Source organism: Metopolophium dirhodum, chromosome 2 (assembly GCF_019925205.1).
Source record: "Metopolophium dirhodum isolate CAU chromosome 2, ASM1992520v1, whole genome shotgun sequence".
In the NCBI taxonomy this organism is placed as follows: domain Eukaryota; kingdom Metazoa; phylum Arthropoda; class Insecta; order Hemiptera; family Aphididae; genus Metopolophium; species Metopolophium dirhodum.
This window is the reverse complement of record NC_083561.1, coordinates 21,739,851-21,758,213: the sequence shown is the minus strand read 5'-3', so window position 1 is coordinate 21,758,213 and position 18,363 is coordinate 21,739,851. Positions and strand designations below refer to the sequence as shown.

General features: G+C 27.6%; 2 protein-coding genes across 3 annotated transcripts; one reads left to right on the top strand and one right to left on the bottom strand.

Annotated features, from left to right (window-relative positions):
• Positions 1 to 6,113: 6,113 nt before the first annotated feature.
• LOC132938307 (ADP-ribosylation factor GTPase-activating protein 1) lies at positions 6,114 to 11,282 on the bottom strand. 2 transcript variants are annotated; one of them, XM_061005072.1, is made up of 10 exons: positions 10,725 to 11,280; positions 10,500 to 10,667; positions 10,274 to 10,387; positions 10,123 to 10,202; positions 9,889 to 10,050; positions 9,660 to 9,774; positions 8,886 to 9,008; positions 8,294 to 8,353; positions 8,058 to 8,200; positions 6,114 to 6,679 (listed from the first exon to the last, which is right to left on the bottom strand). In XM_061005072.1, exons 1-10 carry the CDS (start codon positions 10,794 to 10,796, stop codon positions 6,547 to 6,549), a joined length of 1,170 nt encoding a protein of 389 aa, XP_060861055.1. In that variant the 5' UTR covers positions 10,797 to 11,280; the 3' UTR covers positions 6,114 to 6,546. The 2 variants fall into 2 exon arrangements, with proteins under 2 accessions (XP_060861055.1, XP_060861056.1); XM_061005073.1 differs by lacking the exon at positions 8,294 to 8,353 and having other exon boundaries at positions 8,919 to 9,008; positions 10,725 to 11,282.
• Positions 11,283 to 11,409: 127 nt separating this feature from the next.
• LOC132938306 (rho GTPase-activating protein 1) lies at positions 11,410 to 18,178 on the top strand. Its single transcript, XM_061005071.1, has 10 exons — positions 11,410 to 12,076; positions 13,751 to 13,861; positions 13,978 to 14,168; positions 14,307 to 14,452; positions 14,622 to 14,840; positions 14,907 to 15,005; positions 15,061 to 15,254; positions 15,321 to 15,521; positions 15,634 to 15,740; positions 16,038 to 18,178. Exons 1-10 carry the CDS (start codon positions 12,037 to 12,039, stop codon positions 16,206 to 16,208), a joined length of 1,479 nt encoding a protein of 492 aa, XP_060861054.1. The 5' UTR covers positions 11,410 to 12,036; the 3' UTR covers positions 16,209 to 18,178.
• Positions 18,179 to 18,363: the final 185 nt, after the last annotated feature.

The following is an 18,363-nucleotide window of genomic DNA, read 5'->3' as shown; positions in this document are numbered from 1 at the left end:
TGGTAATAATATAGATCTTGAGTTTTATGGTATAATATATTTGATTTATTTAATTTATTCTACTGTGATTGATATAAAAAATACTCTAAGTCCAATTATATGACTGAAGCTAGCGAGATGTGACTATAGTTGACTAATGACTGTTCTTGAGCTAGTCGGTTGTTCGTCTGATGAACGCTTGTCTATCAGCTCTCCTCGATGGTCAGTCCCTGTCCCTTCTTTATTCTGTATAACCGTACATAGTCATCTTGCGGTTAGGCCTACCGTGGGATTGTCACACGCTTTGCACACGGTCGGATGTCTGACATATATGTGTTGTTGTTGTGTATTTGTGGTGTTTTATTCCAAATAACCACAAATAATAATGATAATAATAATTTATTTTGCAAATATGAATACAATACATTTCAAAAATAAAACAATAGACAGTATGAAACACTCCCTATAAGCATAGCTTGTATTGGGCGAGTAGAGTTCAGATTACAATTCAAGTATACATGTTATTAAGCCAAAAATGTCAGAAAGAATAAACACAAGTTAAGAATTTAAGATTAAGCAAGGTATAAAAGTTTAACAAAATACGAGCTAAGATTTGTTTAAATAATATCGAAGTTAAGATGATACAAAAAAAATTTTAATTCCTTAACACTCTTAAAGTTAAATAAATTAATACTCAATTTTAGATTCTGAGCGAAGCGATGAATGTATTGATTTTATAATAATGTGTGTTTTTTTTTTATTTTTTTATTTTTGTGTCTGTCATCACCTTTTAGGACAGTAAAAATGCTTGGATTTTCTTCAACAGTAACTTTTCTGATAGGAAATTGAATCTAGTTGGTACTTTGGGGGGTCAGAAGTAAACATTTCCCAGTAGTTTTCAAAAGCGTAATATCGGTTTACGAGAAAATCGATTTTGGTTTTTGGTGCAACTCTAAAACAAATGACCGTAGGTACATGAAATTTTGACTGAATGTTTATGTTAGCATTTTCTATACACCATAACATTTTCCAAATATTTTGACTTATTTTGAGCTGTTTACGGAATTTTCAGTTTCCACTTTTTTTAGTTTTTTTTTCTATAAATATCAATAAAATTTTATCTGTTGGGTAAAAAAGCTTGAAAATTTAATAGAATGCTCTTAGGTTATTTTTTCAAAGGCAAATTAAAAAAATTAAAAATCCTTAGTCACAGTTTTTATTTATAAGCATTTAAAGTTCAAATCTTGACAAAATACGGAAAAATCACGAAAATTAGCAAATTATTTTGAGTTAAGAATTCATAAAAATTTTTCTTTTTAAATCTAAGATTTTAAAATGTAATACTAGATTATCCATAAGTTTGTCTACCTTTATCAAAAAAAAAATGTCTACAAGAAAGTCAAATTGAATTTTTATAAGCGTTTGAAATTCATATTTTTACAACATTTGATATTCACTCGATATCTCATGTAACGATTTTCTTATTTTTGTTTTAATTAAAAAACGTATGACTGTAGATACTTGAAAATTTCACTGAATGTTTGTATTAGCATTTTCTATACACCATCAAATTTTGAAAATAATTTGACTCTTTTTGAGCTGTTTACGGACATTGTTGGATAAAAAAGCGTGAAAAATTAATATAAGGCTACTGATATATCGTTCTAATAGCAGTTGAAAAATATTAAAAATACATAGGCACAATTTTTTTTTAAAAGCATTTTAAGTTCAACATTTTAACTATTATGTAATAATACTATTTATTGTGACTTTTAGTTTCTCGAGGTGTGTGTTGTAAGTACAACCAAAAAACATTATTCCATAACTAAAAATAGTTTGAACCAAAGCAATGTAAATGATTCTCTTCGTCTTAATATTAAAGTAGCGTTTAACGTCTTTAAAAATAAAGAAAAATTTACGTAAATTGGAGATTAAATTATTAATATGACATAACCACTTTAATTTATTATCTAATGTAATACCAAGATATTTATATATTTCCACTTTTTCCAAAATATTACATTTTCTATTTATGTAGCCCCTATTGAACAAAATTTACAATCAAAAGAATGTAATTTTAGCTCAAAGTTATGATTTAATGAGTGCTCTTTGATTTTAAAAATTATATTTTTAGATTTAGAAATATTAAGCATCAACATATGATTATTAAACCATACTTTAACACAGTATAGTAGTAAATTTGCTTTTTTATATAAATCATAATAATTGTCACTATGTAGCAATATGGTGGTATCATCAGCAAAACAAGAAATGTTTAAGTCATCATTTAAATTTAATATACCATTTATATAAATAAGAAATAATATAGTCCCTAATATACAGTTCCTTGTGGTACCCCATGCGTAATATTAACAGGATCACTAATAAGTAATAACATTCCCGTTTATTTCTTTTCCCCGGATTTTTTTATTTTTGACCCCCCAGAGTACTACTAGATTCTCTTTCCTATCAGAAAAAGATGCTTTTGAAAATAATCGAAGCATTTCTACTGTCCTAAAAGTTTTATAATAATAATAAATTAATAAAATATTTAATTTTTCATTGATGATCTGGCGGCCGTCAGCGCTTAGAGCAGAGAACGCGTACCTACTGCATGGACCCTGGTACGTGACCGGTCGACATAACCCACAGTGTAAACCATGTTAGTCGGTTAATCGGGTCGGCATACTTTAGGCCGCCAATCGAACGCCGACCTCGAGACGGTATAACGCGGTCACCTCGGAATGTACGGTGAAATTGACCGATATCGAACAGGGTCCCATGCTCGGTTGCCGCCGTGTCGTGCCGGATATAAGCAGTTACCATCGACTATTCGACTGCGTACGACCAGCTTCAGCCTGCTGTTGCTCCCGCAGTCTCGCTGATTGAAATACTGTAAAAATGATAATCACGTCGGGCATCGTAGACATTCGACATATTAATTACCTATTATATTATACGATATACCGCTACCACAGTACCACAATATTTTTAAATCTTTTAATTTGTATTATTATTATTATTATCTACTGTCGTACTGTCGTATAGTAGATAGGTACTTTACAATCTACGTATGAATGCGTGAAATTATAAATAAATACTTAGGTACTGATGAACCGATGTCTTGTAAACTTACTGGTGCCGGTCGGTTGCATGCTTAAGCAACAAAATTACCAAAGTGTTTAAAGTAGTGGTAATAACCTTAGTCAGTTATTTAATGGTGGTAGGTTGTAGGAAACAGTACAATATTAGGAAATAGGATAGATTTGGTGTTTACGATGATAATGAAGAAAAACGAATAATGACCATATTTAAACAGAAAATAGTCACGTTTTAATACAAGTCCTATGTGCATTTTAACTATAATGGATACATTCCATTTAGAACTCTGAACTACATAATCTTTTTTAGATTCTGAGCGGAGTGATGAATGTATTGATTTTACGATGATGTTTGTGTTTTATTTTTGTGTCTGTCATAGTGTTATCATGGCTTGGGGCGGTAAGACTGCTTCGATTTTCTTCAACAGTATCTTCACAGAATAGATGAAATTTCATCTATTCTGTGGTATCTTGTTCTATGGGAAAGTGAATCTAGTTGGTGCATTTGGGACGGTCAAAATTTAAAATTCAAAATAGATTTCAAAATCGCCAAGAATAACAATATACAAATTAAGGAAAAACTGGAATTTTTACGCAAAATTGGTTTTTGACAAAATAGATTTTGGTTTTCGTCGTAATTCTATAAATATAAATAAAATTTTATTTGTTGGGCCAAAAAGCGTCAAAATTTAATACAATAAGGCTCCTGATTTATTGTTTAAATAGCAGTTGAAAAATATTAAAAACACATATGCACAATTTTTTTTTTATAAACATTTAAAGTTCGATTTTTGACAAAATTTATCAAATTTTAAATTTTATAATTATTTTGTAGTTAAAAATGTATAAAATATTCAACTTTTATAGCTAAGGATTAAAAACTTACAGCAAGGTTCCACGTAAGTAGGTTACCTATTCTGTAACCAAAAAATCTCAAAAATATAGATCACGGTTTTTTTTTTGCATAGTTATTTTATGTTCAAATTTGGAGGAAATTACATATTAAATAATCAAGAATAACGATTTAATTATTTTGTTGTAATTTTATAATATTAATTCAACTTACCGCCTACGTACCGTATTAATAAGTAATAACGATATAAATATAGTATAAAATATCCACAGTATACAGCCTACGTTTATTACCTATATAATAACTACTATAAGCTATTTATATTTTATTACGTAGGTACCTATCGTAATAAAATATAAATACCATAACAATAATAATGGAAATACATAAAACCATTGAGTATAAATCGTACATTATAGTATATTTTTACAATATGTACTCAATGATATAACTATATACGTCGTAAACGTGTATGAGTGTCGTACACGAGCGTACAGTAGAACGGGTTAGTTGTCGGCAACTGTGTTAATTATATAATATTTCACAAATAATTAACCTCATCTCAGAGGCCGCTGTTTCCATTTATTCACCAGTCACCACATATTTCACACTCCGAGTCACTTCGGTCTTCGACCCGTTGGCGGTGGTTTCGGTAGATCATAATACATAGTATATTATTATGTCTATATTTGTATTTTATTGTAAGGCTACTAAAAACTAGATATACCTACATAATATTATTACCTATAGTCGATACTAAACTTGTTAAGATTTTTGCTTGTATTTTGACCGAATATTAAATGTTTTATTCAAAGAGACAAACGTTATCATTATAAAAGCATTATTATTAAATATAAAGGTTCTTATAAATGTGATCACTTTTTAATTTAAGATGAAGAGTAGAAAACGGTCTAACGGCACTCACAAATAGTATTTGTTTTTTTATTTACAAAAATATTTACAATATGTTAACTAAAACAAATAGGTACATTTGGTACATGGCACCTAATATGGTACAAATAGCACAAAATGTTAAAATATTTCAATTTTTAGGGATTAGGGAACACCGAACAAAAGACAAGAAATTTTATATTATATTATAATTTCACACGATTTGAGAAATTATAATTCATAAATTAATAGTCTAGATTAGGTCTGAGCACTATTTATTTTCTCTCTCTGGCCCATACAAAACATAATATACTTAAATACATAGGCGGAGTCACGGAGCGTGCGGGGTATGCAGCTGCACGCCCTAATCGCCCTGAAGGCTGCTTTAATTTAAGTTTAATTGAATAATAAAAGTAAAATCTATGAACGGTTAATTTGGCTAAAGTCTAATGATAATTATAAATACTTTAACCAATTTTTTAGTGTCATTCAAAAGTTTGTAGTGATCCTAGTAACAAGTTGTACTTGTGAGAGGTCTTTCTCTAAATTGACCCAAGTTAAATCCAAATTGAAAACTATCATGAACAAAGACAGATTAAATGCTTTGATAGTATTAACAGTAGAACAGGAAATGGCAGTCAATGTTAATTATGATGCTGTAATAGACAATTCTTTATAATATTTTTGAGTGAATTTTTTTTATGTTAATATCATAAACATACATTTTTTATTTTTATCTGTAATGACATAGGTAATGCAGTTATATCTTTATTACATACTTAAATCTTAATTATTATTAAATATAAAATGACTATCAAAAACATTTTAGCGATTTTAGGGATTATCACCCCTTCTCCTTCAACATAATTCTGGTGGGCTGATTAAGATTCTGCATACGCTAAACAATACTTCTGGCTTCGCCTATGCTACCCCGTATACAATATTATTTAACACAATGATAATGTTGTGTGTTTTGATCATAGATATGTATGCTGTATCGGTGGGTATGACATGATAATTTGTCTAAGTAATGTCAATCGTTGATCATTTTATTTTTACCTCAGATCGCATCCAAGTATTTTTTTTCCAACATTTTTAAGATTACTTTCTATGCAAAAAATTGTTAGATTAACTTCATATACAAAGTCTTCTCATCCAAATCAATATATTTTTTGATTATAATATAAATATAGCCGTTTTAAATATGTTAAACCTAGAAAAATTAAATACTTTTTATTAATAATGATGAATTGAGAAGTAAAAATCACTAAAATTATAATACAATGCAATTAAAAATGAAGAAATAGTTTATTTATGATAGCATAACATTAATATGTAATATTAAATTTATTTTATTTTAATTTTTAACTACAATAATAACATATTAATAAAATTCATAACATTGAATTTTATACATTAATAATGGGTTGCATTAATATTTATATAATTTATGGATCCTCAAACATTTAACAGTCTCTTAAACATGAACGTGTGACTTATATATATATATTGGTTTCGATGAATTTATTAAAATGTTGTACAACCCAGCACAAATAAAGTAATATAAATCATACATATTTTATAATTTGCTAGATGACATTTGATTTAAAAAAAAAATGAAGACAATGTAATTGTTTGTTTAGAATTAAAAATAACATTTATAAATATTTATATCTTTAAATTTTTTAAAAATAAAAACTTAATTAGAATTTTGATGCAGATCTACCAGTTATTATCCCATTTGTTATTCCAATCATCTTGAATTGGTTGATATTTTTCAGTTGTTTGATCAGAGGACGATGCATGAGTATTATTAACATCCCAAGATGTCCAGCTGTTTTTACGCTGCACGTTTCTGTTACAAAATAAATACACATTTTGCATATAGGAATCAGATATTATAGATAATACATTTATACAATCCATAAAAAAATATACTGCATAATATCTACTGAGGTGGGTGGTAAAGTTGTTGAAAGCATGGAGAGGTCTTTAAAAATTATCAAGTTTTTATCAACCGTTTAAATTTGCATAGTAAGATTACACTTCCTTGTACTCACTACTCAGATAATATTTTAAAATAATATTAATTGATTGAAATAATGCACTTGCTTTATAAAAACTAGGTTTGTGAACACTTATTTTCAATCTTAAAAGTAATTATAACTCATTGACAACATTTGTTAAATGAAGATAAGGAAGAAACTTTTTAAAAAAATTATCCAATAATCTAGATTTTTATTTTTTGCTATTTATTATATTTTTAGGGCATTTCAAGATTTAATAAGTTATATTTTAGTTATTGGTATTCGTTTAGTTTGTAACATACCGAATGAAAATTGAATTTAGTATGTGACCGACCGAGTGAAAATCGTGTTTAGAATATGACCTACCAAGACGATTACCTATATTATGTATGGGCAACATATGGGTACCTATCTATTAACAGGTAAGATTCATTGTTTTAAATTTGAGTAATAAATAAAAAGTATATTGTTAAAAATATTTAAAAATAAAAAATTTTTTTTAAATAATAACGTAATTTTGTGACATTTTTTGAATAGTCTTGACATATTACTGTTATTGCTATGTGTATTCATACATTTTATTAAACTGGTTTGACCTTTTGAAATTGTTAAATGTAATCTTGTATTATTTTATATTTGTATTACTAATGTATTAATTAAATAATTATTAACATAATTTTATGATTTTTAATTTGACTGTTTTAAAATTAATTATTGGTCCCGTAGATCACATACTAAACAAATACCATACTGACCCTGTCATTATGTTAAGATCATTATCTGGGTTTGTAAGTTAGGTTGTTATAATTATTACATTTTTAAGTAAATTATGTCCATTTTATCACTCATGACTTGCTTGAAAATTCAAATATCGTAAAATACCAACGTATTGACACGGATAATGTTTGTGCATATAAATTTAATAATATATAGGTAATATTGGTTAATATACTCTAATATTAGCTAAAAAAAAAAATTTGACAAGTTGTATTTTTGTAAGATGGACATAACACAAATATAGTAAACTCTTGTTATGCCAAATCTCTAGGGGACAGAGTTTTATTTTAATTGTATTTTAGTGTAATGGTAGTTTCAAGGGGATTTCTATTTAGTTTGAGATAGTGACATTCGACATAAGAAGAATATACTGTATTCATTATTTGATAATTTTTATAATTAAATAAATAGAATAATTAATATTCATACTTTTGATTTCCAGATGAACCATCAGAAATTAAAGAAGAGTTCTCAGTTGAATGTGCTACAAAATTAGTTGAATGTGATTTTGGCGGTGTAGGAATATTACTGCCAGTAATATTTTGCCATTCTTTACGGCCTAAATCGTTTACCTAAATTATGAATTACATTATAACAATAAGAAAATACAAGATTTATAATTAATCAAACACTAAATTGAAGTTTTAATAAAAATAATACTTTACCTTTGTTGACATGGAAGAAAATTGAGTGGATACGTCGTCAATTAATGTACCTTCTTTTATCTAACAATACAGATACAAACAAGCATAAAATAAATCATAACATTTTATATACGCTACAACTAATAATTTTTTAAATAATATAATAATAATAATAATAATAATAACACAAAAAAACATTCATAAATATAGTACTATTGTTTAAGATATTTCAGTTCTCAAACATAACAACAATACTAATCAGAACAAAAGTAAAAATACAATTTTAACTAAAATACATTAAATTAAATATTCCAATAATATTCAAAAGTTAACACACAATATTTACTAATGCCATACCATGGGCACCCACAGGAAATTTATCAGGGATGGTATTAATGAAATCAAACACCAAAAAGTACATTAAAAAAGTTTAGCTAAAATGTTCAACATTATATTTGAATTCCAGGGGGGAACGTCCCGTCATGCCCTCCCCACAGGCGCCCATGTGACCTACTATATAATAAAAATATTTTTAGTGTCTTAAAATACTACCATAACATGAAAATTAAATTTTTTTTAATGTATGCTATAGAAATAATTGCATGCTACTTACCTTTGAGCTTATGTCAGTGGTTATATCTGTTACCTTTTGAGTTGCTAGTCCACCTATTTTAATGGCACTTTGTGTGGCTTGAGAGGCTAGTTTTGATGCAGATGAGGAAAATAAAGACCATCCCTGCAATAATTATTTTTTTGAATATTATTAATTATTAGAAATAAAATCTATCACATTGAGACATTTCTAACATATTATTAACTTAAAAGTTAAAACAAATTGAGAAGGAATCCCATACCAAAAGCAAAAGATAGTCACCAACATTTTTAACTGTATAATACTGGAACTGTCCTATCGGTTATCACTATTATTTTTTGAAGATAGCAGTACTGTGGTAAGTAAGTAGTTTTTGTACACCTATACTCTGTTTGGCGAGAGAACACGCCGGTTCTGCGCATGCAGACTTACGGCTGCTCGCTCGTCAAGGGTCTATTTCTACCTCCATGATGCCTGGTCGCCGCGGTGTTCGTCTATGGGTGGGTGACGCGAGAGGATGTGTAGAACAAACCAATTTTCATCGGGCCACGGCGTGTTCTTTCGCCGAACAGAGTATAGTGGTTTTTAATATATAAACATGAAGTTTAGCAGATTGATGAGTTATATGAGTCATGTATGTATAATTTTTTGATTATAAAATTAGTTAATACACATAAACTCCAGATAATTTTGGCTGTAAAATTACAATTAAAACATAATTATTTGTAAAAAGTTTCTATGGAAAATAAGAAATTTTAATATAATGTATATTTAATTTTTGTGTATATAACTTACACTAGAAAATGATGACACTGCAGAGTCAAGAAGATCTTGAGATTGACTTCTTGGAGGTTGTTCAACTGTATTACCAAATCCAGAATAACGCCCACCTTGGTTTGGAGGGACATTGCTGTGTGATCACAAAAACATTTTATATTATATCAAAAAAAATATTCTTTCTTTATACTTATCATTTATTGTTCTAAAACATTTATAGTAAGCAATAAATTATACAGTCCCTTACCTAGGTTTTGTCATGTTTTCATATTGTTTTCTAGCAAAAAAAGCTTCTTTCTCATCTTTGATATTAGGACTGCCAACATCATTTTGATAGCCAGAACTCAATTCATTATAATTAGTTGACGATTCATTAAAATTATACTTTTGTGATTGGTTACCACCCGTCCTAACAAATAAAGAATATATCGAATATTATTTATGTAATATTAAAAACTACAGTTCACCAAATTGCAATTACATTTTCATATGATCTACATTATAATCTTTAGCTGATGACGTAGTAGGGCTCCATTGTTCCCCTTTAGCTAAATTTAATATCTAGACAGACAAGCGATACTAATTAATGATACAATATACAATAAATCAAATACCTAATGAATGCTATTAACCTTATCTCGATATAGTGCTGCAGCTTTAGTATTATATTTTTGTTCAATAGTCATTGAATCACTCCAGTCTGGTTGAGATTTAAAAAATGCTTTAGCATTTCTATTTCCACCAACCTAAATAACAAAAGTAACATTTTTTAGTACTTCTGTTTTTATTTAGATAAAGGTACATTTACTACTAACATATTATAATTATATTATTCAAACATAGATAAAACAAACATACTCTCATTTTTTCCAACTCTAAATCCTTCCAAGAATCCATGGTGATGGATCTGACAAACGACAGATGAACCCCAAGACCTCTGTGTTTTCCTGAACACATTAAACAAATCCATATACCATATGAGACAGAAGCCCATTGTGGATTATGAGAACCGCACTCAAAACATTTCTACAACAAATTTTAATTAATACATTTATATTAATAATTAATAATTATGGTTCTTACCGAATTATCCTGTTGGGTCATAAGCTCTTGAAGAATTCTTGGGGTTTTGTTTGTTAAATGTTTCATACTCATGGTTAAGAGAAATAAATGGATTACAAAATATTGAACAAGATATATAAACAGTTGGAGACAAAAACAGAAATTAAAATGATAGCATACTGCAGATTCAGTATAATAATTTTATTTACACTTGTATAACGCAACTTGTGTATTAGATAACATAATACTTAAGTCAAAGCTGTAAAACTCGAGCACCTAGGCCAGTCGTAGATGAATGATACGAACTCGTGGATACTTCTTAACAACAACTTCCTATCGTCTATTTCCGTTTTTTACCCTATATATTTCCGTCATAACAACCACCAATAATGATATAATACTTCGCGGGGCATAATCTTAAGTCTTGACAATAGAATACAATAAAGTGACACTTTAGGCACTAGACAGTCGCCACTAGTGGTTAGCTGACTGCTGATGCCTATTGCCACTTGCCAGATTGTGTGAATACAGAATTCCCGATATTACGTATATGACGTGTCGCCTTTCCTCTCCGCTATCAATAACGTCGGTAGTCCGTTCTCCGTTATCTAGGTTTTCATGGCCTTCAATGATCACCGAGGTGGGGGGTAGCTGTTATCAGCCGCGGACACTGCCATGGCGGAAAACAGGTGTTCAGTGTTTATATAATTATCGGTGTATACAACTGTATATCGCCATCGGTCCGTCCGTCTGTTGTAGTCTGTATTCTGTAGTCGCTACTCTACAGTAAATTTGTTCTGCACTCTTTACTTATCTTTATAGTCTTTGCAGTATACTGTGTGCACCAGGGACGTCCTTTAATATACTTCAATACTATATACTGTATTTACGAAAATGATTACGATAACTGTTGTTGTTTAATGTTCACATCCGTTCTATTTATTTTTCGCCGCGACTCGAATACAAGGGCCGATGTCTGATAGCCGTCATAGATTGTCCTCGCCGCCTACACCTATCCACCGTATCAAACGCATCTTGCTGGTCCAATGAAGTCTACACCTGAACAAAACGACTAGCCGTATGACGATTGTTGATACGGTGACCACTGTTTAACAAAATATAGCAGTGGCGACCGCGCTAAGAAATCGACAATCCATGTTGTCGATGCTAGATCGTCATTGAATCGTGTGTGCATGACGTGTTTCGTGGTCGTTCCGCCCGCAGATTTCGAGAACATTGACGGAATGAGGTAACCATTGCCGAGGTAGCAAGTGTTGCCCGCGTGATTTCGTAGTTTCGTACATCTGTCAATCCATCATTACCGGTCACCGACATGGATCCCAGAGTGCAGCCTTCCAGCAAGTATTTCCCGGGTAAGTGTTATGATGGAATACATTGTTTACACTTAATTCATGGTAGAGACCAAAATATGTCCACCAGAATTAAGGGGATGAGTCATAGGTGCTGAGATCTTCTACCAACCGTCCCATATTATTTATGATGTTAATTAAGATATGCTATGTATACCTAGTTCATTGTCATCAACAGTTTAAGTGAAGTACATAATTTCGACTAATTACCTGTTATAAAATTAGTTTATTGTTTGTGTTATTAACCAAAAACATAGGTTGGTATATTTAGGTGTCAATAATTGTATATTATAAATTTGATTCATACCTACACTAAATTTAAAAAAAATAGTAGGTATCATGCGAGGTATCATGTTATTAAAAAATAGACAATTGGTAGATAGGTAGATGAATTAATATTATGATTTATTCACTATACCTAAGTACCTATTATAAATGTAAATGGTTTGACTAACAAACCCGCATTGTATGAACATATATATTTGTATTTTGTTTAAAACACAAATATAATTGGTCTGTAGACTATAAAACTACCTATTAGTATAAAAAAATATAGATGTACTCAATGTATCGGTATAATTATATGCTTTAAGTATTGTACAGCGTAAACTCTCACTTATACCTTAAAGCTATCAGTTAGAAAAATGTTTAATCAAATTAGATAGGTAGGTACCTAATATTTTAACTTTTTCTACATTTATATTGATACAATTTTTCTATATTATTTATTACAGTTTACTGTACAATTTTTTTCAACGGAACACAACTAAACAAAACTATAATATTATGTAGTGTTATAAAAAGTTGATGTTTAATATTATGCTGTGCACATTAATTGGACAGTTCACTCAACTATAACTCTTTGTTCTATACATGTGTAACACTAAATTTATAGACTACATTAGTAGCATATTATTCTCATAGTTTATTAATATATAAATTATTGTATTTTATATATATATATATATATATATAAAATATATATATATATATAGATAATGTAAATAATGAGTAAATAGATTTCAGGATGAAGCTTTTTTAGATAATTAATTATTTATTTCAATATATTTACAAGGAATCAAGTATGAATTACCTCATTAAAAATATTACTTCAACGTTCAACTTATGTACAAGGTTATATATTTGACAAACCTTTTTGCTGCCTTATTGTTAAATACAACTGGAATCATGACTAACTATTGTAAATTTACTTGAATCAATATTCCGATATTATGTTATAAATGGGTGACTTTCTTAATCATATTATTGAGTGTTATATGCTTATATCAGGTTCTTTTTCAATTTACCTATTACATAATATATATAATATGTAATATAAATCCTAATTACTTAAAGTGCTAAATTATAATACACATAATTGTATCATATAAAATAAAATATATAACTATTATTTAAAAAATTCTATGTTCAGCAAATAAACTATCCAATAAATGTATTAATATGTAAATTTACTTTAAATTCTATAACCGCGCAGTACCAGGTACCTATGTATATTTTCCTTGTTTCTCATATTATGTAGAACATAATACAAATGCTGGTGACATATACTATTGACTTTTATGTATTCAAGCCTTTATAAATAAATAAAACAAAATTCACTAAAATGTATTTATTCAATTTAAGATTTTTAAAATTCTATATTTGTTAATAATTTAGTTGCAATAGCTGATAATGAAGAACCATATCCTAGTCTTTCTGATTACCATGACTATGAGCCAAACTTAGAATTTGATGATACTGAACTTCAAAGTCCAACTGCAGATATTGGTAAATTGTATTTATTTTATAAGTGCATTACTGATTTTTAATGATTCAAACCATTTTAAAACTAAGTTTTTTTGTTATAAATTGTATTATTATTATTTTTTTTGATTTTTTTCCAGACTTGGAGAAAAGTTTAGCTAATGTAAATGGGACTGTAGGAACATTAGATTACATGGAATCTCCTGTTTCTGACGGTACTATTGAAGAAAATTTTGAAGAAGAATTAGTAAATGCACCTCAAGTTGAAGGCTTAACATCTGTAAATGATACAGCTACAGGAAATTTGTTAGATGATTTGGAAGCAGATGATGTAAGTCTAATATTAATTATAATTATATATTAAACTTTTGTTTCATGTTAATCTTGACTTTCTATGTTGATTAGAAATAGGCTGTATTTAAATATATTATAATAATATTTGTTTACTAAATTTGTTTTTTTTTTTTAGTCTAAAGAAGATGAAGACTTCAGCGATGTTGCTGAATGTGGTGTTGTTGATGTAGTTGGTGATGATGCAGTTGGCCGTAAAATCATTGTTGTTTCAGCTTGTAAATTACCAAGTAATAAAGAAGTTGATCATCCAAGACTTTTAAGGTATAATATTTCTATTTAAATATACATATTATAATGGAAGCTGTTAATAAAACAAATTAATTGATGTGCTATTAAACATACTTTCAATATTAATTTAACATGTTACATTAATTTATTAAATTATAATATTGTTTATAATCTTTAACTTATTTTTATCTATCAATAATAGGTATCTAATGTACACTCTGGACAAATTTGTAGAACAAGACTATAGTTTGGTCTACTTCCATTATGGATTGACGAGTAAAAATAAGCCAACACTATCATGGCTATGGCAAGCATACCGAGCATTTGATAGAAAATACAAAAAAAACTTAAAGGCTCTGTATTTAGTACACCCAACTGGTTTTATCAAAGTGGTTTGGCAACTTTTTAGAGCTGTAATCAGGTGAATTTTAATGAAGTAAATTTTATCTATTAAACTAAAAATAATAGGTATCTATATAACTTTCAGTGCAAAATTTGGCCGAAAAATTATGTATGTTAACCATTTACAAGAGTTGAAACTGTTCATGGATTTGGATCAATTGATTATTCCAGCACCGGTTTTAGAGTAATTATTTTAAACAATAAAAATATTGTTATACTTTAAAACTTTTATTTTTCAGTCATGATGAACAGTTAATGAAAAAATTAAATAAAAGAAAAGTTTCATTAGTTGAACAGGAAACTGAACCAAAATCCGAACCATTACCAACTCAACAATTTGGTGTTTCATTGCAGTTCATAAAAGCAAACAATGATGGAGAAATAATTCCTCCATTGGTACAAAAGTGTGTTGAGTACCTAAGTCTACCAGATGGTAATTTCAATACGAATTAATAAATATTGATTTTTGATATTAATTCTATATTTCTTAATTATGCAGCCTTAGAAACTGAAGGATTATTTAGAAGATCTGCAAACATTAATCATTTAAGAGATTTACAGAGTCGTATCAATCTAGGTGAACCTGTAGACTTTGGTAATGATGTACATCTTGCAGCTGTTTTGTTAAAAACTTTTTTACGAGAACTTGAAGAACCTTTGATGACATTTGATTTGTTTGATGAGATTACACAATTTCAAAGTGAGAACTTATTATTATTAAATTTATGAAATTTTGTATGACTAGTTATTTTTATTTTATGATGAATATTCATAAATAAAATACATTTAAATATTATACTTTTTAATTTCAGCTCTTCCAAAAGACGAACGTCCTAGGCAAGTGAAAATTCTGATATTGGAAAAACTACCTCTTGATAATTACCATTTACTCAAATACCTTATTCAGTTTTTATCAAAAGTAAGTGTTCATTTGCTCTATATATATTTCCTTTACTTTACACATACAATATTATACAATTTATCGAGTTAATTATAATCGGTTGATATAATTTTTTTATGTATGAAATATATCATAAAACATTTATTTAAATCATAAGAGTTAAAACTGGTTTGAAACGAGTATTTTATTTAAATATTTAACATAGAACATAAAAACCACAAAACTTCAAAAAAATGAACCTGTTTTCACTCCATAATTTATATAATTGGAAATTTCAAATAACTCATTGAGTATAATATTTGTCTTTTGTTTTAGGTAATGGATAGGTGTGACCTGAATAAAATGACTTCATCTAATTTAGCAGTCGTGTTTGGTCCAAATTTAGTACGCAGTCCAAATAGTCAGTTGTCTTTAGCTGCAATTGGCCCAATTAATGCTTTTACTGATTTTGTACTGGTCAATCATGACCAAATATTCATTATTTGATAACAGTACGATTTATAAAACATAGTATTCTGAATATATTATTTTGTGACACGGTTTATTTAACATTCCAAAACTTATAACTATAATATATTGTTAACATTATATGGTTGAAACTTATTTCACAATAATTTAATTCATTAATTTACTTACCAATGAGAGTATTTTCGTTAATATTTATTTCTATTAGTTTAATTTTTTTTATATTCTCAATTTATAAATCTAAAAATTAAAATATTAAGTATTACAATGAAAATAATCAATATTCCATAAATATAGTATTTGAAAGGTTTGTTATATAAACTTTATATCATTTTAATTATTAAAAATAATTAAATAGCAGATAATATTATATAATATTGAACAATAAGTATTTAAAAAAAATTAAAAATTAATAAGAATTAACTTTAAACATAGATTTAATAAAATAATTGTTATTATGTTTTATGTTGAACTAGTATGTTTTTATGGTTTATGAATTAATCTACCATAAAAATAAAAAATGTTCTAATGTTTGACAAAAATACTTTCTACAGATTCTATGGTTAATGCTCATGTTTAAAGTTTTTTCTACAACATACCATTTTTTTTTTATTTACCATAAGCAATAACCTTACTTATTCGTTAATATTATATTTATAAGCATTTTTTTATTTTAATTTTAATACTGTATGTAAAATCCATTCTATTTTCTGGTTTAATAATATTATTATTTACCCATTTTATGTACTATATATTTACTGCATTGTTAATCAGATTGTTAATGAATAGTTAGGTTCACATAATTAACAAATTTACCTTGCATACGTCACTGCACTAGGTAATGGGTACACAATTTTTTATTCGGAACATTGTGTATGCGTATCAAATTGATGTACTCTTAGGCAATAATGATTTTAGTGTATGGGTTTAATATTAATATATTAGTTGTAAAGCATGCGCTTAAAAATTTTACAAAAATAGTCTGTGATCTAAGTGTAGATGGTGATGAAATGTCATCCCTAAAATTATTTTGATATTTTTCAACCAACTTTATTTATTATTGTTAATTTCCATCAATAATTTACATGTAATCAAATGTTTACACAAAATGTGACCTTATTATACCTCAAAACATTTTAAACAGAGTATGAAGGATTTGGTCTGATTATGATAGAACTCAGCTATTTTTTTTAGTTCTTTTTACATAAAATTATTACAAATTAGGACTACAAATTTTTATGAGTAAATTTATATATACTATAGTAAACTTATCCTCCCTCCATTATTTCAAGTCACTTCGATCATAGAAATTAGTATTTGTTGTCATCAAATTATACTGATATAAACATACTATTTTTGTCTTAATAATCCAAATACCTATTTATTATTACAACTATTGGATCATACATTTTTGATTAATAACACTCATAGAACAATTCAATTTTATTTTGTTACATCAACACAATCTGTAATTAATAAAATACGTGCTAATTATATTATATACTAATAAATATAATTAATTGTAAAGAGCTGAGACGGTTTCCTAAATTAGACTATACAAATTAAAAGAATAATTGTGTTTTAATTACTTTTTATTATATTCATACTTTAACAAGTATTCCAGTTAATTAAATAAATGTAATAATGATGATTATGTTTAATTATTACATAATGTAAAATTGCTTTTAACCAACTATAGTTTTATGAACTCATTATCTGGAAACCATAAACTTGTTTGTATACCAAAGATTTTGTGTATTATTATTTATTTTTAATTTTTAGTTTATTTGAAAATTATTATTAAAATGTTACCTAATTTATGTACAGACAAATTACGCATCTATATATTCTGGTCAAATAGTTCATAATTGATACTTAGTGATATTTGTACATCATTGTTTTAATGATTTTAATCCATAACAGGAGTTTTTGTACACAGTAAAGTATATCATTATTGTTGACGCATATGTTGATTTATTTTTTTTTATATACCTTTTCTTTTAACATTTTTCCTTTAATTATCCTCATTGTAGATTATTTTATAATTATTTTTCACAAATAACTAATAAGTAATAGTTAAAATATTTGGGTTGCATTTATATGACCAAATAATTTCTTAATTGCGGTCAATAATTGCTAAAGAGTTAATTAAATGAAAACATGATCAAAATTATTT